Source organism: Furipterus horrens, unplaced genomic scaffold (genome assembly GCF_987537825.1).
Source record: "Furipterus horrens unplaced genomic scaffold, mFurHor1.1.pri manual_scaffold_1, whole genome shotgun sequence".
In the NCBI taxonomy this organism is placed as follows: Eukaryota; Metazoa; Chordata; class Mammalia; order Chiroptera; family Furipteridae; genus Furipterus; species Furipterus horrens.
The window spans coordinates 171,486,915-171,506,954 of record NW_028327171.1 but is presented as its reverse complement, the minus strand read 5'-3'; the positions used below and the strand labels follow the sequence as shown (position 1 = coordinate 171,506,954).

The 20,040-nt window shown below is 40.5% G+C and overlaps 1 protein-coding gene across 5 annotated transcripts in view; it reads left to right on the top strand.

Moving 5' to 3' along the window:
* The window catches only part of NFE2L2 (NFE2 like bZIP transcription factor 2), a 32,423-nt gene extending 14,927 nt beyond the window's left edge, over nucleotides 1-17,496 (top strand). For all 5 annotated transcript variants that reach the window (XM_090281122.1, XM_090281087.1, XM_090281113.1 and 2 more), the window contains exons 2-5: nucleotides 13,415-13,681; nucleotides 14,576-14,665; nucleotides 15,231-15,416; nucleotides 15,817-17,496. In XM_090281122.1, coding sequence (XP_090137248.1) covers nucleotides 13,418-13,681; nucleotides 14,576-14,665; nucleotides 15,231-15,416; nucleotides 15,817-17,046 — 1,770 coding nt within the window. In that variant the 5' untranslated portion in view covers nucleotides 13,415-13,417 and the 3' untranslated portion in view covers nucleotides 17,047-17,496. The remainder of the gene's footprint in view (nucleotides 1-13,414; nucleotides 13,682-14,575; nucleotides 14,666-15,230; nucleotides 15,417-15,816) is intronic.
* The last annotated feature ends 2,544 nt before the right edge of the window (nucleotides 17,497-20,040 follow it).

Here is a 20,040-nt window from a genome sequence, read left to right as displayed (position 1 = left end):
TCCATATGCATGTCCCCATTATGAGTAAGCCTGACTGTTGGCAACTGAAGCTTCCTGAGACTGAAAACTGATCCCCAGGGAGGCCCTAACATGTGCCCTAGGACAGCAGAGGCCACGCCCTGCCTAACTTCTCTGTGGGACCCTCTGGCCTGTCTGCTAGATCCCCTGGACGTAGGTGGACTGAAAAGCCGTCTCCCCAAACTCCTTCCCAGATACACTCCTTCACTTGTGGCAGAATTTCTCACTCTGGGGTTCTGGGCCTAGAAACGGAGTAGTGTCCATGGAAAAGATGTCCGAACAGAAAGAGTTTGGGGAGTGGAAGCGCGTTAGTGGAAGGCTGAATCCAAGCCGAGCTGACTGACCCCTGAGGCCTTGTCTTCCTCCAAAGCCCATACATACCCTTCTCTTAATCATTAAAGGTTAAAATATTTCTATAGTAATAACTACCTAAAAGTAACTGGCCTTAAAAAAAAAACAAAAAAGGCAGAGTGGTAAAGGGAAAGACCCTTCTAAGACACTCAGAGAGATGACACGGCCGAAAACTTAGTACGTTTGCCACCCTCCGTTGTTGCCATGCTGATGTCTGATAGAAGCATAAGCAACTTAGGAACTCGCTTAAAATTTTTTGTATAGTGGTTAGACTCAGAAGCCTGAAAATTAGTTTCTTCTCATGTTCGTTTGACATCTGCAATAGGAGTTGAATTTGTATTAAGAGTATTAATACCTCACCCCTGAGTTGTCCAGTATTTCAAAGGGGTATTCACACACTGTTTTTTCATATGAAAAATGATTCTGTGAGGATGGGCATTCTGTCTGGAATTTCCCTTCGAGGAACAGCACAGTGAAGTTAGGTGGCCAGGCCAGAGCTGCCCATGCAGCTGGTTAGCAGCGGGGCCCCAACTGCCACCCCGCAGTGTTCTTTGAGCAGCCTCCCTAGGTTATTCCGAAATAAGAGCCTCTGTTATTTGAGTGCTTCTGTAATATAAACCTGGGCTGGAACTCACGGTCGCCATTTATTAGATAGAGGCCTTCAGGCAAAATTACTTAACCTCTCCATGCTTCGGTTTCCTTGCTCCAAAGGAGTGGTGATACTACTACTACCCGCCTCACAGACTGCTGTGAGCATAAACAGATAATGAACACCAGTGCCTGGGACAGTGCTGAGCACATAGAAAGTACACAATAAGCGGTGGCCATTATTATTACTTAGATTACGTCATACCTGTCCTGGACACATTGGCACTGTGATCTTTCCTTCTCAAGTCTTAATGTCAAGGCTCACCAACCTCTGTCCTTACATATTTATTTAGTGTTAATTGAAAGGATTTGCATGAAGGGAAAAAAAGATTCCCGTACTGATTTGAAGAGAATGTAATATGATATATACACTAATTATAATTTTGTTTTTAAAGATGTCCAAATTGCTGCCTGGCAGTTGGCAACAGTGGGTACTATGCCTTTTCAAATGTGTACATCTGAAAGCAGTTGAAATATTTCCAAACTAAGGATTATTCGTATTCTTAGTTGGAACAGATAACACTTTACCATCCCCAAAAGCCCCTTATTTCTACCCATTTTTCAGATGACTTTTGTAATGATTATAGTGGCATGTGGACTATAACTTTGCTGAATAATGTCAAGATGACCCATGTAATCATTCTGAGTCCTCTTAGTAATTCAGATTCACAGTAGCACTTTCGGGTCATTGAGGTAGCTTTTCGCAAATAATTGCTGAAAATATAAATATGACCTAGTGCAGTGTGCAAGGGTTACTGTTCCCAGTGCCTTCAGGAAGTAGTTTACAAAGCAAAGTTGATTCAATAGAATTCCTCCCAAGGACTCACTCTATAGGCTCAGGTAGAGGTGCTCTGTCCAATGACATATAGCCACTTCTGAGTGCTTGAAATGGACTAGTGCAACTGAGAAACTGAGATTTTCAAATGGAATAACTTTTGATTTAAATGTAAAAAACAGCAATGTAGGATTTTTCTGTTAAATTATCACTTTTGGTAGCACTGCATTTCAGGATGTTGGGTGAGATTTGTTGTAGCATATGTTGAATGTGTTCATCACTTCTAATGTCATTCATGAATTTAAATTTTGGTTATATGTTAAAGTAATTTTTAATATAGTGAGTTCAACATATTGTTCAAATTAAATTCACTTTTTTTAGTAAGGCTACTAATGGTTTTTATACCACGGGTGCGGCTTGTGTTATATTTGTATTGGATAGTACTGCTTTAGAGCATCTGCTATTTCAGGTAGCTGAAATTAACCTGTTTTAAGTTCAGAACTAGTTTCAAGCTTATATTTTGGTCTTTGTAGAATCAGAGGTATTTAGAGGAAAGGATCTTGGGGGTCACCTAACCCAACCCTATCCTTTGGCAGGTGAAGAAACCAAGGCTAACTGTTACTGTTACGGCCTCATCCCAGATGGGGCCCTAATGTTCTCTATAGACTGTTGCTTTGTGTCCGGGTTTACTTGGCACTGGAAACACGGTGAGCATCAGGGCTGCAAAGAACTTAAACTCCCACCAGATCCAGACTAAAAAAAAGAAATTATTTTAGGTGGTAAGTAAAAGACTTCTTATGCTATGGACAGTGTGATCAATTATGTGTTTGATGTATATTTTTGTTAGGCAGTATAATGATCCCTTCATGGGGAATAATAAATAAGGTCGAAATTCTCATGCTTCGTGTGAGCATTGACTTTGGAAAACTCCATACAGCTGGCTTTCAGATGTTAACTTAAGGCCTTTTCTCTTAAGCCAGAGATTTTAAAGCAGACAGACCCACAGCTTTTGTCCTTGAGCAGACTAAGATCTTGCCTTCATGTGTTTATTATTTAGTCAGGTTGCCTGAGAACATGTGGTAAGAGCTTAGGCCTGTTTTATGCTCTTGTTTTCTTAGGAGTGTAGCAAAACTGATTTAAAGGAAATAGCAGCCAACAACTACAGTGAACACCCTTAGAGCAAACCAGAATCTTATATTTTCAGGAGCAGAGGAGGAAAGGGAGGCATTACACTTACTAAACGGTGATTGATTTATGAGTTTGTCCATCAGATTTAGAGGAGGGCAGCTTCATGGTGCAAGTGCCAGGGTTTTGTGCTCTTAAAGTACTAGAAATGTGAGGGCTGATGTCTCCAAGGGGTTTCTTTCTCCAAGGAGATGTAGAATTATTTCTTGGGTTGCACTTGGTCTTAGTGAGCCTTTGGATGAGTCCATTTGGAATGTGCATTTAGTGGGTACATGGCCTTGACTCCATTATTTGGGAGTTCTTAGAGCTCCACGTTAATTTTGAGCCACTTTTGCTCGTAACAGAGCTGATCTGTCTGAAGGGGCGTGGAACTGGGAGGCTCTTAGTCAGATTGTATTGACCTTGGGGGTGGGGGAAGGAAGGTTTAAGATGGAAAAGTGGAGGTCAGTCGTGTGTGTGTGTGTGTGTGTGTGTGTGTGTGTGTGTGTGTGTGTGTGTGTGTGTGTGTTAGGCAGTGTAATGATACCTTTATGGGGAATAGTAAATGAGGTAAAAATTCTTCGTGTGAGCATTGACTTTGGAAAACGCCATACAGCTGGGGTTCAGTCACTTTCTCCTAATAACAGAGTTTCATAGGCCGTTAATTTGGCTGATGTATAAGATTCAATTTTGTAAAGGTCCATTTTCAAAGTAATTCCTAATAGTTCATGAATTTTCCTATTGTAATATAAATTGCAATAGGAAAGTCTAATTTAAAATCTAATTTGTATTGGGGACCAGATGACTTCTCCTGGGTTCTGCTCAGTTGGATGAGACCTAGGGCTGGTTACCATTTATCATCCCTGGGCCTCAGGGTCCTCATTTATCAACCTGGGGTTTGGACTGTGATCTCCAAGATCACTATTAGCTCCTCTTAGTCAGTTGTGTATTGTAAATGTAATTTAATGGCTAACAAACATCTGTTCTTGAGGAACACATCCCTAGAAAGAATGTCTCTTTAAGGAATTGGTAAATAGGTCAGCCTGGTTGGACTTGCTTTTTCTTTGAAGTTTACCTTATCTGTTGGAAGGGCCGAGGTTGCTGATTCAGTGTTTCACCTATTAAGACTTTGCCCAACCTCTGTCATATCTGTGTACATCAGAGCCTGTACATTTCTTGCCATCACCAGTGTTCTACCAGCTCCAAAGGCACCAACCAAGCTTAGCTTTGCTGGAGCAAGGCTGGTCATCAACTGGTGGTTAAAGAAATACCGTCTTCTGGCCAACTGACCTCTCTGTATGTGAAGTTTATTCTCTTTGTTAGCCTTAATTTTATTTTTTAAAAGAGTGGGAAGGGCCAATTTTGAAGTGATTGTGGCATTAACATAGAAGACCTTGTACAAACAGTTAATATGCATTTATTGCGTGGGTATCATGTGCCAGTATGATGCAAGGTATGAAGGACATGTAAGTTGGGAAAAAGCAGGGAAAAGGGCACTCTTACACATGGCTGGTCAGGTTCAAAAGGTGCAACCATGGTGTAGAGCTACTTGGCAATATCTATCATAATTAAAAATACATATACTCTTTGACCCAGAAATCTCATTCTACATATTTATCCTACAGATATCCTCACACATTTGTGAAATGATTTATGTACAGGGTACCCATTATACCATTATTTGTAATAGCAGAAGATTCAAAGTAACTTAAAAGTCCAACAAGAGACGGACTGCATAATTATATTATTAAATAATAGTATTATAGTACATCTTTATAATGAAATACTACTCATTATACAACTTTGACCTGATGTAGAACAACGTCTGAAATATATTAAATAAGGAGGAGTAAGTGCAGAGCACTATGATTATGGGCTACTTTGTGTGTATCTATGTGTGTATTTGACAAAATAGCTTCCTAAGAAAATATAAGAAACTGATGGCAGTGGTTGCCTTGGGGGAGAGTAACTGGGAGATTATTTTCACAGTTTTTACTTTTTAAATTTTATTTCGTTGAATTTATTGAAATGACATTGGTTAATAAAATTATATAGGTTTCAGGCATACAAGTCTATAATACATCATCTGTAACTTTTGCAATTTTAAAATTTTGTACTACATACGTTCGTTATTTACAGAAGACATAGTCAAGAGTTTACAGTTCAGTCAGACCATTGTAAGACAGCCCAAATAAGACATGTAAAGTATAAAATACTGGCTTTGTGGAAGGATTGATTTAACTACTAAGCTCTCCTTGTGCAGTTACATGGACCTAATTCACCCGTGAGTCTTCAGGGCTGGCAGGTGTGAGTGTCAAGGGGGCTGCCTTCTGAGTCTTAGTGCCCTGCCTGGGGAGAGGGTACTGGTGCCGCAGCAGTTTCCAGACCTTGTCCTGCCTGCTGTGTGAATATTCAGAAGTCGCACCACATGTGGGAAGAGCCTGCCAGGCTCAGAAACAGTTCTGGGTTGGAGTCCTGGCTCTGCTAGTTGCTGGACATGTGATTTGGGGCAGGGATGCTCAATGCTCAAAGCCTAAATCTGTTCATCCATAAATAAAGATAAAGCATCTTCCCTAGTGCTGCTGCAGTAAGACCCGAGTGACAGGGACTTCCCAGGAACACTCCTGTGAACTGTGCAAACACCAGCTATAGTAGAAGCTCTTAGGTACCTGGAGGCTGGCAAACCGGAGCAAGAGATGCTAATTCAAAAATTAAAGTGAAGCAAAAACATATCTTCTTCCCTCTGCCAAATAACTTGGCAGAAGATGTAAAAGCAGAAAAGTAGACCAAAGGTAGTTCTGGAAGCCTTGACCTCAGACCTCTTGGGACAAGTCATTCACCCTCTAGACTTGTTTCCCTATTTGAAAAATGAAAGGGGCTGGCTGTGTGAGTCCTATGGTCTCTTCCAGCTGTAGCATTCCGTGACAGTGTAGCATTAGCAGTAATTCCCATGGCATCTGAGATGAGTCATACTGACCGAAAGGTTCAAATGGGAGGGGGAAGTCTCTCTGCATATGAGAATTTTCCTCACACTGGAAATCTGAGCCTCTGTGGGAAAAACTTTGCCACTGCCAGGAGGGGAGACCAAGAATGCATAGAGTGGGCAGGTATTCATTGTTTTGTGTTCTCTTGCACTAGATCTTTGGAAGCCAGGTTTAACCCTTGGTTTACTGGGTAGGATGCTCATACGGTTGTGACTGGTGTACTTTATGTCAATTGTCATGCCTATCTATGTGAGGTCTTTCTGTGCAGTTTAGTGATGCCTTAGTTCCTACATGTTTCTCATCACATCTCAATACTAAGATCAGACTGTTTTTTGTCTTTTTGTCCCCAGCACCTAGTACAGTCCCTGGCATGTGAGAGGTGATATACTCATTAGGTGGGAAGATGAATTAATGATCCATTTAGGGCAGTATGTACACTAATCTTGTTGATCTGGACTACCACCTTTATTGTAAGTACCACCATTCTGGTAAAATTGAGTTTTAAACATTAGTAGCTTATTATTTCAAGAAATAATTCATACTTTAAAAAGTTCACAGTAAGATGATTAAAAAGATCTCTTGGGATATATTTTAACAGGATCGGCACTTCTAAAAGAATGAAGCTAAGTATTTTAAATAGGTTCTCTCTATATTACAATGTATGATATACTTATCTAAAAATTGCCATCATCACCAGTGCTCACTGCCACCATGGGCACACAAGTCTTTGGCTAATAACAACAACCAGCATATAGTACTTACTTGGCCCCCAACCTAGATGACTGTCCTGTTTTTACCTTTTAAAGCTAATTGTAGGCAGTTAAATCTGAAAAAGGAGATTTAAGATTGAAATAAATAATTGCTTTTTACAAGTACAGGACCCAAAATGGGTCAAGGACAACTCAGGGAGTTCAGAAGCGTTTGAGCGCTGCCCTCCCTCCCCGGGTACCCTGTAGGAGGAGGGTGCCCAGGATGGGCAGGTGGGGCCCTTTCACCTCAGGGTGGGTATCTGAGCCACCTTATTATCCACACCCAGTTAATTTAAGTTTATGTGAGGTAAAGTAGGTTAGGGAGTTAGATCCGGAGTTAGAGCCAATGCTCCTGAAGGTTCTGTGCCTGTGTGTGTTTCCCTGTAGAATCATTCTAATAGTAATGTAAGACCGACTCACAAGGGTGAGCAGTTCCTTTCATATGTGCAAGATGGCATCCGAAACTGAACAAATATATGGCTTGTTCAAAGGAGGAAAAGACTAGAAAAATGGATGTTTGCTTATCAAACCAAGCCATTCTCATGGCAAAGCAGTGATAATCATTACGTAAATTCCTTGAGGGCTAGCAGCAGCATCCTGCTAAGATAGACACAAACCACCAAGCAAAAAACGATTGCAGTGATTTTCAACAGGTGTGCCGCAAGAATTTTTAAAACATGATGGGCCACTGAGATCTTTTCCCTGAGATTTCAAATTAAAAAAAATGACAACAGCCAACACACAAATAGCTGTCCAGGGTGAATGAATCAGATTGGCAGAAAAATGTACTTTTTGGTGTGCTGCAGAATTTTAGTCATTAGTTTACGTGTACCATGAAATACAAGAGATTGAAAATGGCTGCTCTGTTGGGATCCAGGTGTGAATCTTCTCATAGAAAAGTCACATCCATGCACTTTTAGTAGCAGGTGGGATTACCTACTATTTTGGAAAGTAACTTCTCTTTTTTGCCCAATACCTATGTATCTCTTGAGTAAATAAACAGTCCAACAAGTTTCTGTTCTAGTCACTTTCCAGTCTTGCTTTATCTTTGCATCATGCTTTGCAGTTTGCAGACTAGCGTAATGGGTGAGTTCCAGTAAACTGGCGGTATCATATTTCTTAGATTGAGTCATTGCTAAGAAACTTGTTTGTGAACAGGAAGCAGCCCATGAAAGTGTCTGTACGGACTAACATGTCAGACTGAGGAAACTGGACCACTTTCTTGTTGAAAAACAGAAGGGCAGAAGGACAGTTCTACAGCCAGGGAATAGCAAATTTGTGATCTAGAGTTTCACTTGTTGAATAATTCCTCTCTTGGTGTGTGTCTAGAATTTTTATGCTGCTTAAAATCACTAGTTGTTGAAGATGAGGGAAGTAATCTTTAGTGAGATTTCTCTAGAAGGAAAACTTGGATTAGTGGTAACTGTCACTACCATTAGGAGTCTCTGCTGACATATATAACTAGTTGCTAGGCTAGTGACTTTAAAACAGAGCTGTAATTACACAGAAATGAACCCAGTGACACATTTGTCCTAGGTGGCTGGAAGGCCCTTCCATCAATAACATTTTGTGATTCTACATATTGGGGTGTGTGTGTGGGGGGGATTTCTTTGTTGTTGTTTTTAACTTATTGGGGTGACACTGGTTAACAAAATTATATAGATGTCAGTTGCACAGTTCTACACCTTATCATCTGTACATTGTATGTTCACCATCCCAAGTCAAGTCTTCTTCTATCACCACTTAATCTTCCTTATACCCTCCTTCACCCCCACCACCATGATTCAAAAGTATTTGAGTATGGGAAAACTATAAAGAATAACCTGTCATCTGCCTTTTCTAGAATTCTCACTGAGAAAACAACGGGCATTGTGTTTTGTGTCTTTTTTTTTTTACTGTGTGGTTGCCTCTCACTTGTGCCCCTAACTGGGGACCTGATGTGCAACCTAGTAATGTGCCCTGACTGGGAATCGAACCAGCGACACTTGGCTCGCAGGCCGATGCTCAATCCACTGAGCCATGCAGCCAGGGCTGTGTTTTGTGTCTTGTAATGAAGTAGCAGGAGAGAAGCAAAGAGAAGTAAACCAGTAGATAAATATTTATGAAATCTAATGGTCATAAGTGAGATGTATTTTAAAAAAATTCTTGCCTGGTGTCATTTTACCTTATTTAGTAAGGATTGTAACTATCTTGTGGATCCAGGAGATCTTTTTTGTTGTTTTATCAATTCTTCATAATTCAGGCATGCCCTCAGTTTTTGTAGTCTGTTCCTCTTCATTTGGTGTATACCCTAATGTGGTAGGATGTGATTCATATTCAACTTTGCTCAAAAATATTTGTTTTAATATTTTATGTTTTTAGAGAAGAGGGGAAAGGAGGGAGAAAGAGAGGAAGAGAAACATCGATGTCAGAGAGAAACATCCATCGGTTGCCTCTCGTATGCACCCCAGCCCCGGCATGTGCTCTGACCGGGAATCAAACCTTCCACCTTTCACTTTGTGGGATGATGCCCACCCAACAGAGCCACACCAGCCATGGCTGCTCAAAAATACTTAATCAGATTCAGCTTTTAGGTATATAATAGAACCACCTGGGCATAATATAAAGACTGAGATGTGTGAAAGAAACACTTTACCAGGTGTAACTTAAGACTCAATGCTAGTAATTAATATTTACATGACGAGATCTCGGAGGAATAAATTATAAGATTTCTTTTCTTAATGAAAATATATCATTTTAAGAAGAAATAACTTGAGATACTGTCTTAACTCTTGTACTGTTAAATTGGAAGTGAGGATCAATTTTCATTGTTTACAAAGTTCATAATATGCAGTTTATTTTTTTCTAGCAGTTTATTGGTGAAATTACTTTTAGAAGGAAACTTCCCACCACCTTCCTGTCATTCTTAGAACAAAATAGAGGGTGGGAGACGGAAGGGAGAAAGAAAGGGTCTGGGGGGAGGCCGGTTGCAGCCCTCATTTACACATTTGATTCCATAAAAGTAACCATTTTTTCATTTCAAATACTTTTTCAAAGCCTCAGTTTACTGAATTGCTTTAATTTAGGAGAAGATTGTGATATATGGTATTTTCATTTTTGCTTTATATATTCTGATTTTTTTAATCTTAAAAGTGGCTTGCAAAACCACGTATTTAATATGGGATTCTGTGTCAAGGCCTTTCTTCTTTGTTTATCCTGGGACAAAAGTGTTTGTTTCCCATAAAACATGTAACATTACCCAGATGGCAAATGATGATATATACATTTTAAATATGAGTATTTCCGTTGGGCCAGATGGTGATTTAATGCGAATTGTCGAACACTTAAGTTTCTTATTAAATTGTCTTTTGTCTAAGCCAGGCCAGTAACGTAATTTGGAACATAGTCAGAAATCACTAAAGGACAACAAGAATTCAGACACTAAGTGTCTGCGGTATTTGCTCTATGTGGCATGTGAAGGCTCCCAGCCAGCGACTGCCTTGCCCTCTGAAAATTTTCACACCTTGAAGCAATACCTGCCGGGATGCTGTACAAACCATCCCCCAGCTTTCCTCTCCCTCTCCAAACCCTATCTGCCATTGTGCAGCGAGACTTTCCTCCTTGGGGGCTTGGAAGGGGGTAGGGTGGCTGTACTTCCTCAGTGCCTGGGATTTATGCACATAAGAGCAGTTTTAGTTCTTCCTTACGCACTTCCCTTCCCCACTGACCACTGTCACGTTGTTTGCTACGGGCTCCACCCAGATTGTTTCCTCTTAAATGGTGTTCAGCTTTGCAGGGATGGGTCATCTGTGGACGAAGTCATGCGCAAGTCACAGGGCTCCTTACAGGAAACACTCGCTGCCTGATAGGTTAGCGCAGGACAAATGCAGTCCTGAGCACATGGGGCTTCCCGGCTCTGAGTCTTGGATGGACAGACTGTTCTCATTTTCTCTTTCCTTTCTTCCTTTCATTCTTGTTTTAAAAGATTTTATTTATTTATTTTTAGAGAGAGGGGAAGGGAAGGAGAAAGGGAGAGAAATATCAGTGTATGGTTGCTTCTTGCACATCCCCAACTGAAGACTCGGCATGTGCCCTGACTGGGAATCGAACTGGCGATCCGTTGGTTTTCAGGCCTGTGCTCAATCCACTGAGCCACACCAGTCAGGTCTTTTTTTTTTTTTCTTCAAATATTTTTATTTATCTATGTCTTAGGGAGAGGGGAAGGGAGGGAGAAAGAGAGGGGAAGAAACATTGATGTGCGAGAGAAACATTGATTGGTTGCTTCTCTCACGTGCCCTGATTCGGGATCGAACCCGCAACCAAGGCATGTGCCCTGACTGGGAACCCAACCAGCAACCTTTGACTTTGCAGGACGAGGCCCAACCAACTGAGCCATACTGGCCATGGCAAAACTGTTTCATATAATATCAAACCCCTGCAGGTTTTTCTTTTGAAGCTTAAGTGAAAATCTGAGTAACAGAATATTATTTATTAAGGCCGTGGCAATCTAAATTTGATCAAAATGATTTTTTTTTAAAAGCCTAAGTTTTCTTTCAGAGACTTCTCATAGCAAAAATAAACATTACATAAAAATAAAAATACAGAAGGAAACCCCTGAGAACATTTTGAAACCTGTTTGGGGCCCTTTATGATCTCAGTGAAGGCTGCCCAGCCTGAATTAAGGACCATTAGATGTAACTCAAAACGTCTTCTGGTGACATTCTTGGTGGAGACAGTAAGCTAGGGCTATAAGAGTCCTCTCTCCCCCAAGGGTCTCCTTTGTTTCAGATCAGATAATGAAATAAGCAGCTTAAGAGCTGACCCAAATGATACTCCATGGTTTCTTTTTCCTGTTCCTTGATAAGGATTCATCAAGATGTCCTTTTCTGATAGTGTTACCTGAAATTTTTTTAAATTGAATTGGTTTGGAGCTGTGCATTAAAGCGTAGTCAAGTCAGGAATTTAGTGGCAATTGAATGGGTGCCTGTGTGTACATAAAAGTATACATAAAAGTGTATGTTATTTAGCCCTGGTTGAGCACCTGTGGTCACTAGTGCAATTCTTGGTCAGGACACAAGCCTGGGTTGTGGGCCAGGTCCCTGGTTGGGGGCACCCAAGAGGCAACTAACTGATGTTTCTCTCGCACATTGATGTTTTGCTCCCTCTCTTTATCTCTCCCTTCCCCTCTCTCTGAAAATAAATAATAAAGTGTATGTTATTTATTTTTTGCAAGACGTAAAAATACCATGATCTCACCTAATACAGGAACCAAATGAACAAACAAATGAGCAAAATAGAACCCGAGGCCTGGAAACAAGGAACAGACTGAAGGTGACCAGGGGGGAGGGGAGGGGGTAAGAGAGGGTAAAGAAGGGGAAGGATCTAGTCAAGGAACTAATGTAATTGATCCATGGACATGAACAACAGGGTGGGGAATGACTGTGAGAGAGGGGGGAGGTGGGCAGGGCAGGGGAGGAGAATGGGGGAAAGATGGGACAACTGTAATAGAACAATAAAAAAATGGGGGAAAAGTAGACATACTATATATTATACTGTTCAAGGCTAGACTGACGATGACCTCCCCTGAGCAGCTCTCAGAAGTTTCCAACACCAGCTTTCAATCAAAGCGAGAGTTGGCCTCTGCCACCCACCCAACTGTGCTGTTCTAGGCTGGGTGGCCTGCTCCTCCTTTGTTGGGTAAAAATAGCCTGACTGCTCACTGAAGCCACAACCATGTTATTTTTGTCCTCGGAAAGCTGACATTTGGAGAGCTCTAGACATACTGAGCCGGCCTGGTGCTTCCCTCTCTTTCGGCAGAACTAAAATACAAAGTTTGATGCTGTGCACAAGTTACAAAGCAGGTCTAGCCTTATATAAGGATCAAAATAACTATTCCCTCATTGTAGGACTCTCCCAATATCTTCAAACTTAATACCGTCTGTCCTTCCCTGGAATTGTGTGTGTGTGTGTGTGTGTGTGTGTGTGTTTTAAAGGTTACTTATGATTTCTCAGGACTGAACCTAGTGGGCACCTATCCCTTTCCCAACTGTTTGGATAGACAACTGTTTGGATAGACTTCACCCATGTCACAAGATTTCCATCAGCTGAGACTTCACCTATTAGTTCATGCTTCAGGAAATAAAACTCAAGTCAAGGTGAAATTGTTTTAGTATGTAAGCAACAGAGAAGCAAGAAATGATGAGGAAAAGATAAGCCACTGTAGGAAAAACCAGAAAATTGGTGCTATTTCACAACTGCTAGACTGACAATTTAACTTGGGTTCCCCCCCGCCCCCCCTCTGTAAATGGATTTGCTGAGCAAGTTTAGGAAAAAATTCTATATACTCAATCATGTTTTCCAAATTCCATTTCTCATAATAAATCAGTGGCCTGGAGTACATGCTGTAATTTCTATATTCCATTAAACAAGTGTGGGATTTCTTTTAATTCAGGAACTTTTAGCATGCAACGTTTGTTAACTTTGGTCTTTCATGACCTCTACCATCTTTAATAATCCAGGTAATAAATTATTAGACTGCATGGCTATGTTTGTAGGTTATCTTTTATTTATTTTTAAATGAATAGATTCATTGAGTGGTTAACTGCCCTTCAGAACATTGAATACCATTCAGATTTTGTTTGCAATTGCCCCACCACCCACCATCAACAATGGCATAAGGTGAATTTTGTGGTATCTGCCATTTTAAAACCATCGTCTCTGTTCTTCCTTTTTTCTTTTAAACTTAGGACATGGATTTGATTGACATACTTTGGAGGCAAGATATAGATCTTGGGGTGAGCCGAGAAGTTTTTGACTTCAGTCAACGACGGAAGGAGCATGAGCTGGAAAAACAGAAAAAACTTGAGAAGGAAAGACAAGAACAACTCCAAAAGGAGCAAGAGAAAGCCTTTTTCGCTCAGTTACAACTAGATGAAGAGACAGGTGAATTCCTCCCAATTCAGCCAGCCCAACACATCCCGTCCGAAACCAGTGGATCTGCCAACTACTCCCAGGTATGGCGTATTCAGCTCCTGGGAAGATGTATGGCAGGGTTTTAGGAAAGAACATTGACCCAGGAGTTAAAACATCTGGATTTGAGTTCCAGCTTGTCCTTTTACTATGTCTTCATGACCATGTCCAGTCATTCGCAACCTCGGCCTCCTGATAAGTTCAATACCTGGCTGACTTACGTAACAGTTATAAGGATTAGGAGGACATAAATTACATGAAAGAGCTTTGTAAGCTATAGAAACAGCATGGGAGAATCAAGCAGCAGTAGTGGTGGTGGCAGTAGTGGAACCAGTAGTAAGGATTACTTTGGCACCAACTGTGACAGACACTGTGACTGTTGTAAAGCACTTGATATATACTTATCTAATCAATCAATGCAGTGATTATGTGAATTAGGTGCCATTATCCCCAGTTTATCTATAGATGAGCAATTGAAGCTCAAAGAGATTAAATAACTTGCCCAGAGCATTCAAGAAATAAGGGGAGCTGCCCTGGCTGGTGTGGCTCAGTGGATTAAGTGCCAGCCTGAGAACCTAAAGGTCACTGGTTTGATTCCCAGCCAGGGCACATGTATGGGTTGCAGTCCAAGTCCCCAGTTGGGGTGTGCAAGAAGCAACCAATCAATACAGCTCTTGCACATTGGTGTTTTTCTTCCTCCCTTCCCCTTCCTCTAAAAATAAATAAAACCTTAAAAAAAAAAAAGAATGGGAGCCAATTTGCACCCAGTCTGGTTTGATTCTGTGCTCTTAACTATGACACTAAAGTAATTTCTGAACTAAGAAATATTTGATTAACCAGAATGTAAACACTTTAAGAACCTCAATGATGAACCTTTAGCTCGGGAATGGAATGTTAACATAATTTTTACTTCATTTTTGTTTTCCCCTTTTATCCAGGTTGCCCACATTCCCAAACCAGATGCTTTGTGCTTCGATGACTGCATGCAGCTTGCGGCGGAGACATTCCTGTTTGTAGATGACAATGAGGTATTATATTTGGTTCATAGCAAAACTCCACAGCTACACCCAATATCTCCTATGTGGGTCCCTTTAATGTTTCTCCATTAAAAAAAAGAAAAACAAGAATGCAAACATTTTAGCAGGAGATTTCTCAGTGAAATCTTAGCCTAAGTGTAACTTTACAGACTCCACATAAGACAAAACTGCTAGCTGAATCAGCAGAACCGTGGAAACAAGTAACACAGTTGCCGATGAGTAGAGCAAGCAGGATAATACACCAAAACTTATTCCAGTAACAACTGTAATAAACCAGTTGTGTTTGAAGCACTATATATAGTATTATATAAAAAGATACAAATTAAATCCTAAAGATTATTCTTACCCATTTTCAAGCTTACCTTCAAATGTATAGGATAAAACAAACCAATAAGAAGTAAATTTTGAGTCAGTTGGGTAAGAAAAAAATGTTTCTTTATATAGAAAGAGGGTTGTAAGTCATTGTAAGTAGAAGAGCACAAGTGTTGTGATGGTGTGAGCCTTGGAGGGCACTCACCCACTGCTGGCAGCAGGATTAATGCCTTGTCAATTTTAGGTTTCTTCAGCTACGTTTCAATCACTTGTTCCTGATGTTCCCAGTCCCGTCGAGAGCCCTGTCTTTATTGCGCCTCATCAGAATCAGTCACCTGAACTAATCCTTCAGCTAATCAGTGATTTAGATAATATGCAGCAGGACACTGAGCAAGTTTGGCAGGAACTATTATCCATTCCAGAATTACAGGTAACTAAGATCTAATATAATAAATACCAAAGATGCTATTTTATATTCAGTGCCTTTAGTCATTCTAGTTATTATTTATATGCCACTTATTATTTATATGCCACCTATTCATAGGAAGGATTAGAGGGTGACTTTCTATCAGTCATGAGAGCTGCCCATGCTCACTTAAATGTTATTTTGTTAAAGGGGCCCGATGGTTTGAGGGTGAGTGAGTTATTCACCTGAAGTTGATCTAGAAACTCTGAAAATGATAGATGCTTAGGCATAAATATCTGTTGGAAATGGAGTTATCGCTGAGTTATAAAAAACAGCTTGGAGAAAATGGGGGGTGGGGAGTTTTACTCAGCTATTGAAAATATTTAACCTTGATTTACATAGTATAAACTTCTTTTCCATGCAGTGTCTTAATATTCAAAATGACAAGCTGGTTGAGACTAGTACGGTTCCAAGCCCAGAAACCAAACAGGCAGATGCTGACGACAGTTACCATTTCTACTCAGCGATCCCTTCACTGGAAAAAGAAGTAAGTAACTGCAGTCCGCAGTTTCTCAATGCTTTTGAGGATTCCTTCAGCAGCATCCTCTCCACAGAAGACCCCAGTCAGTTGACAGCGAACTCATTAAGTTCAAATGTCACAATAAACACAGATTTTGGTGATGAATTTTGTTCTGCTTTTATAGCAGAGCCCAGTATCAGCAACAGCGTGCCCCCCTCTGCTACTTTCACTGAGTCAATCTTTGAACTGCTCAATGGGCCCATTGATGTTTCTGATCTATTACTTTGTAAAGCCTTCAATCAAAACCACCCTGAAAGCACAGCAGAATTCAATGATTCTGACTCTGGCATTTCACTGAACACAAGTCCCAGCTTGGCATCACCAGAACACTCAGTGGAGTCTTCTCTCTATGGAGACACACCACTTGGCTTCAGTGATTCTGAAATGGAAGAGGTAGATAGTGCCCCCGGAAGTGTCAAACATAATGGTCCTAAAACACAGCCAGTACAGCCTTCTGGGGATATAGTTCAACCCCTGTCACCATCTCAGGGGTACAGTGCTCCAATGTGTGATGCCCAATGTGAAAACACACAAAAGAAAGAATTGCCTGTAAGTCCTGGTCATCGCAAAATCCCATTCACAAAAGACAAACATTCAAACCGCTTGGATGCTCATCTCACACGAGATGAGCTAAGGGCAAAAGCTCTCCACATCCCATTCCCTGTAGAAAAAATCATCAACCTCCCTGTCGATGACTTCAATGAAATGATGTCCAAAGAACAAGTCAACGAGGCTCAACTTGCATTAATTCGAGATATACGTAGGAGGGGTAAGAATAAAGTGGCTGCTCAGAATTGCAGAAAAAGAAAACTGGAAAATATAGTAGAACTGGAGCAAGATTTGGATCATTTAAAAGACGAAAAAGAAAAATTGCTCAAAGAAAAAGGAGAAAATGACAAAAACCTCCATCTACTGAAAAAACAGCTTAGCACCTTATATCTCGAAGTCTTCAGCATGCTACGGGATGAAGATGGAAAACCTTACTCTCCTAGTGAGTACTCCCTGCAGCAAACGAGAGATGGCAATGTATTCCTTGTTCCCAAGAGTAAGAGGCCAGATGTTAAGAAAAACTAGGTATGGGAAGATCTGACCTTTTCTGAGCTAGTTTTGTGTGTGTGTGTGTGTGTGTACTGTTATGTATACTAAAAGCTCCTACTGTAATGTGAAATGCAGAAATATACTTTTAATTCTATGCAAAATTATAGTAAAAACTAATGTAGAATATAAAATTTTAAAAGCATTAAATGTTATCAGTATGTTGAGATCAGTTTCACTGCAAACATTAATTTCTTAGAACACCATTTGAGATAGTTTCTGTACACGTGTAAATACTACAAAAACTTATTCATACTGTTATCTCATTTGTTACATCCATAGATTTATGTTTTGATATCTGGCTAAAAGCAAATTGTTGCAAAACTAACCACTATGTACTTTTTAATAAATACTATATGAACAAAAAAATGGCCTTTTTCATATTAAATTGTTTAGCTCTGGCAAAAAAGGAAACAATTTAGTTGAAAAGCTGGTACTAATAAATATGATTGTTAAATTACTTGTAATCCATTCAAATTTATTCACAGAATTTTCAGTGACATTAAATACCTTTAGGTGTTTTGCATTTTCAGGATGTTTTCTTGGAAAATATGCATCTCATACTAAACTTCTGGTGCCCGAGATATAGAAAAGTAAAGTATATCAAGAAGATATTTTAGCCCTGGCTGGTGTGGCTCAGTGGATTGAGTGCCAGCCTACAAACCAAAAGGTCTCTGGTTTGTCTCCCAGTCAGGGCAATGCCTGGGTTGTGGCCGGGTCCCCAGTTGGGGGTGTGCAAGAGGCAACTGATTGATCTCTCACACATAGAAGTTTCTTCTCTCCCGCTTTCTCCCTCCGTTCCCCTCTCTCTACAAATAAATAAAATCTAAAAAAAAATTTTTTTTAATGACTTCAACAGCAGATACATCTCAACGAAGGAAAAGTGGTCTATCTTGACATAAAAACTATGTGCTAGGCATCGTTTATAAAGTATAGAGGACAAAATGGAAGCCTGTTTGAGATGACAGTATTTGAAGGTGTGGGAAACCCATTCTATTAGCTAAAGAGTATTTCAGACAGGACAGAGGAAGTCCAGAGTCTCTTGAGGTCTGTTTGAGAAAAGCAAAGACTATATATGGCTGAAAATGGAGAGGAAGGGGAGGAGAGTGTAGAAAAGCAAACACGGCAGAGCCTTGTTAAGCCTTCATAAGGACTTTGGCTTTTACCTAGCAAAGTGAAGAGCTATTGGAGGTTTCAAGTAGAAGTAACATCTGATTTTTAAGTCTACTATCCTGCCCTGTGTGTTGACAATAGTCTAGAGCAGCAGTTCTCAACCTGTGAGTCGCGACCCCTTTGGGGGTCGAACAACCCTACCCTTTCACAGGGGTCGCCTAAGACCATCGGAAAACACATATATAATTACATATTGTTTTTGTGATTAATCACTATGCTTTAGTTATGGTTGGGGGCACCACAACATGAGGAACTGTATTAAAGGGTCGTGGCATTAGGAAGGTTGAGAACCACTGGTCTAGAGGGTAAAGGTGGAAGCAGGGAGACCAATGGGGAGGCTCTGCAATATTCATATGAAATATGGCGTATAGGTCTAGGGTGATAGTGAGAAGGCATTAAATTCTACACGTTTCAAATGTAAAAACTGAATGGATTTTCTGACGGATTCAATATGGGGTGAAGGTGGAATTGAGGACTTGAATCTCTTTAAGAACCAACTTGCCTGGAGATGGAGACTAGTTAAGAGGGAGATCTAGGTGAGAAAGATCAGCTCACTTAAAATCAGTTTAATCTCTCCCTGGCTGGTGTGGTTCACTGGATTGAGTGCCAACCTGGGAACTGAAAAATATCAAGTACAAAAATCAAGGCCGCCTCATAACTGAAAATCTCCCTCCTGCCCAATAAACCATTCACAGCCTTTATTCCTCACCTAATCAGATGTGTCTTGGTTGGTTTTGTTTTAGAAGTGGGGAAATGATTCATTCACACGGTCAAGCATGTTTAGAGTAAGCACCATGCAAACTGTTCACTGAGGGTTATCTATCCATTAGGAGCAAAGACTAGAGCCAGACTGCCAGGGCTTGCTGCTGCCATTCTGGAGTTACGTCCAGTAACTCAAATCACGCTCATTGCCTCATCTGTCAGGGATGTAGAGGATAAAATTGAGCTACTCTACAGAAAGCACTGTACTTGAGCACTCTATAAATGGGCATTTTCTCTCCTTTTTTTTAGCCTTATATTAGGATGCCTTTTGGTTGCAAATGAAAAAAAACTAAAGTCAAATTACGTAGCTTAATTGAAGTTGACTGATGACTGGGAAGCTCAGGTTGGAAATTACAAAGGTAGGTAATGGACCTAGGCATTCAAATGTGAAGATTGTAGCTGACTTGTGTGGTTAAGAATTTCCTTCCCAAAATAAAAAATAAACGAGGAAAATAATTTCTTCCTGTAATTGTAATGAGACCCCTGGAGACTTTTCCAACCTGAAAACAAAAATTTCAAATCTTCAATAAAGTACCCCACACCCTAAAGAAAGTTGTGGGTGGGGGTTGAGGGGTGATGGCTGGAAGTTCCCAGCAGCCCCACCTGGAGGACCCAGAATTGGCTAACACCTACAAGGAGAGCACCACTGGACAGACCAGAACAGACTTCATTAGCCTGACAGCAAATGCCTTTGCTCACAGGCATTTTCTATTTAACTAAATTTTAAAATATCCTGTCAAATTCATGTAACCTAAAAACTTTTTAACTACTGGACATACTGCGTATTAGAAACGAAACTATTTAAAATACAGGTACAACTCAGTTTATTGTGCTTTGTTTTACGGCACTTCAGGTATTTTACAAATTGAAGGTAGGACCCTCCACCACCCAAGATTACAGCTCCCTTAACTGCGGTATTCTGGAACCAGTCCACTATCCGAGGTCCGCCTGTGTATGACAAATACTATGACTAAAAATGTAAAGCCAAGCTTTCACCTCTTAAATCTGATTTGGAGCTTCATGTCCTCAGATTAAACC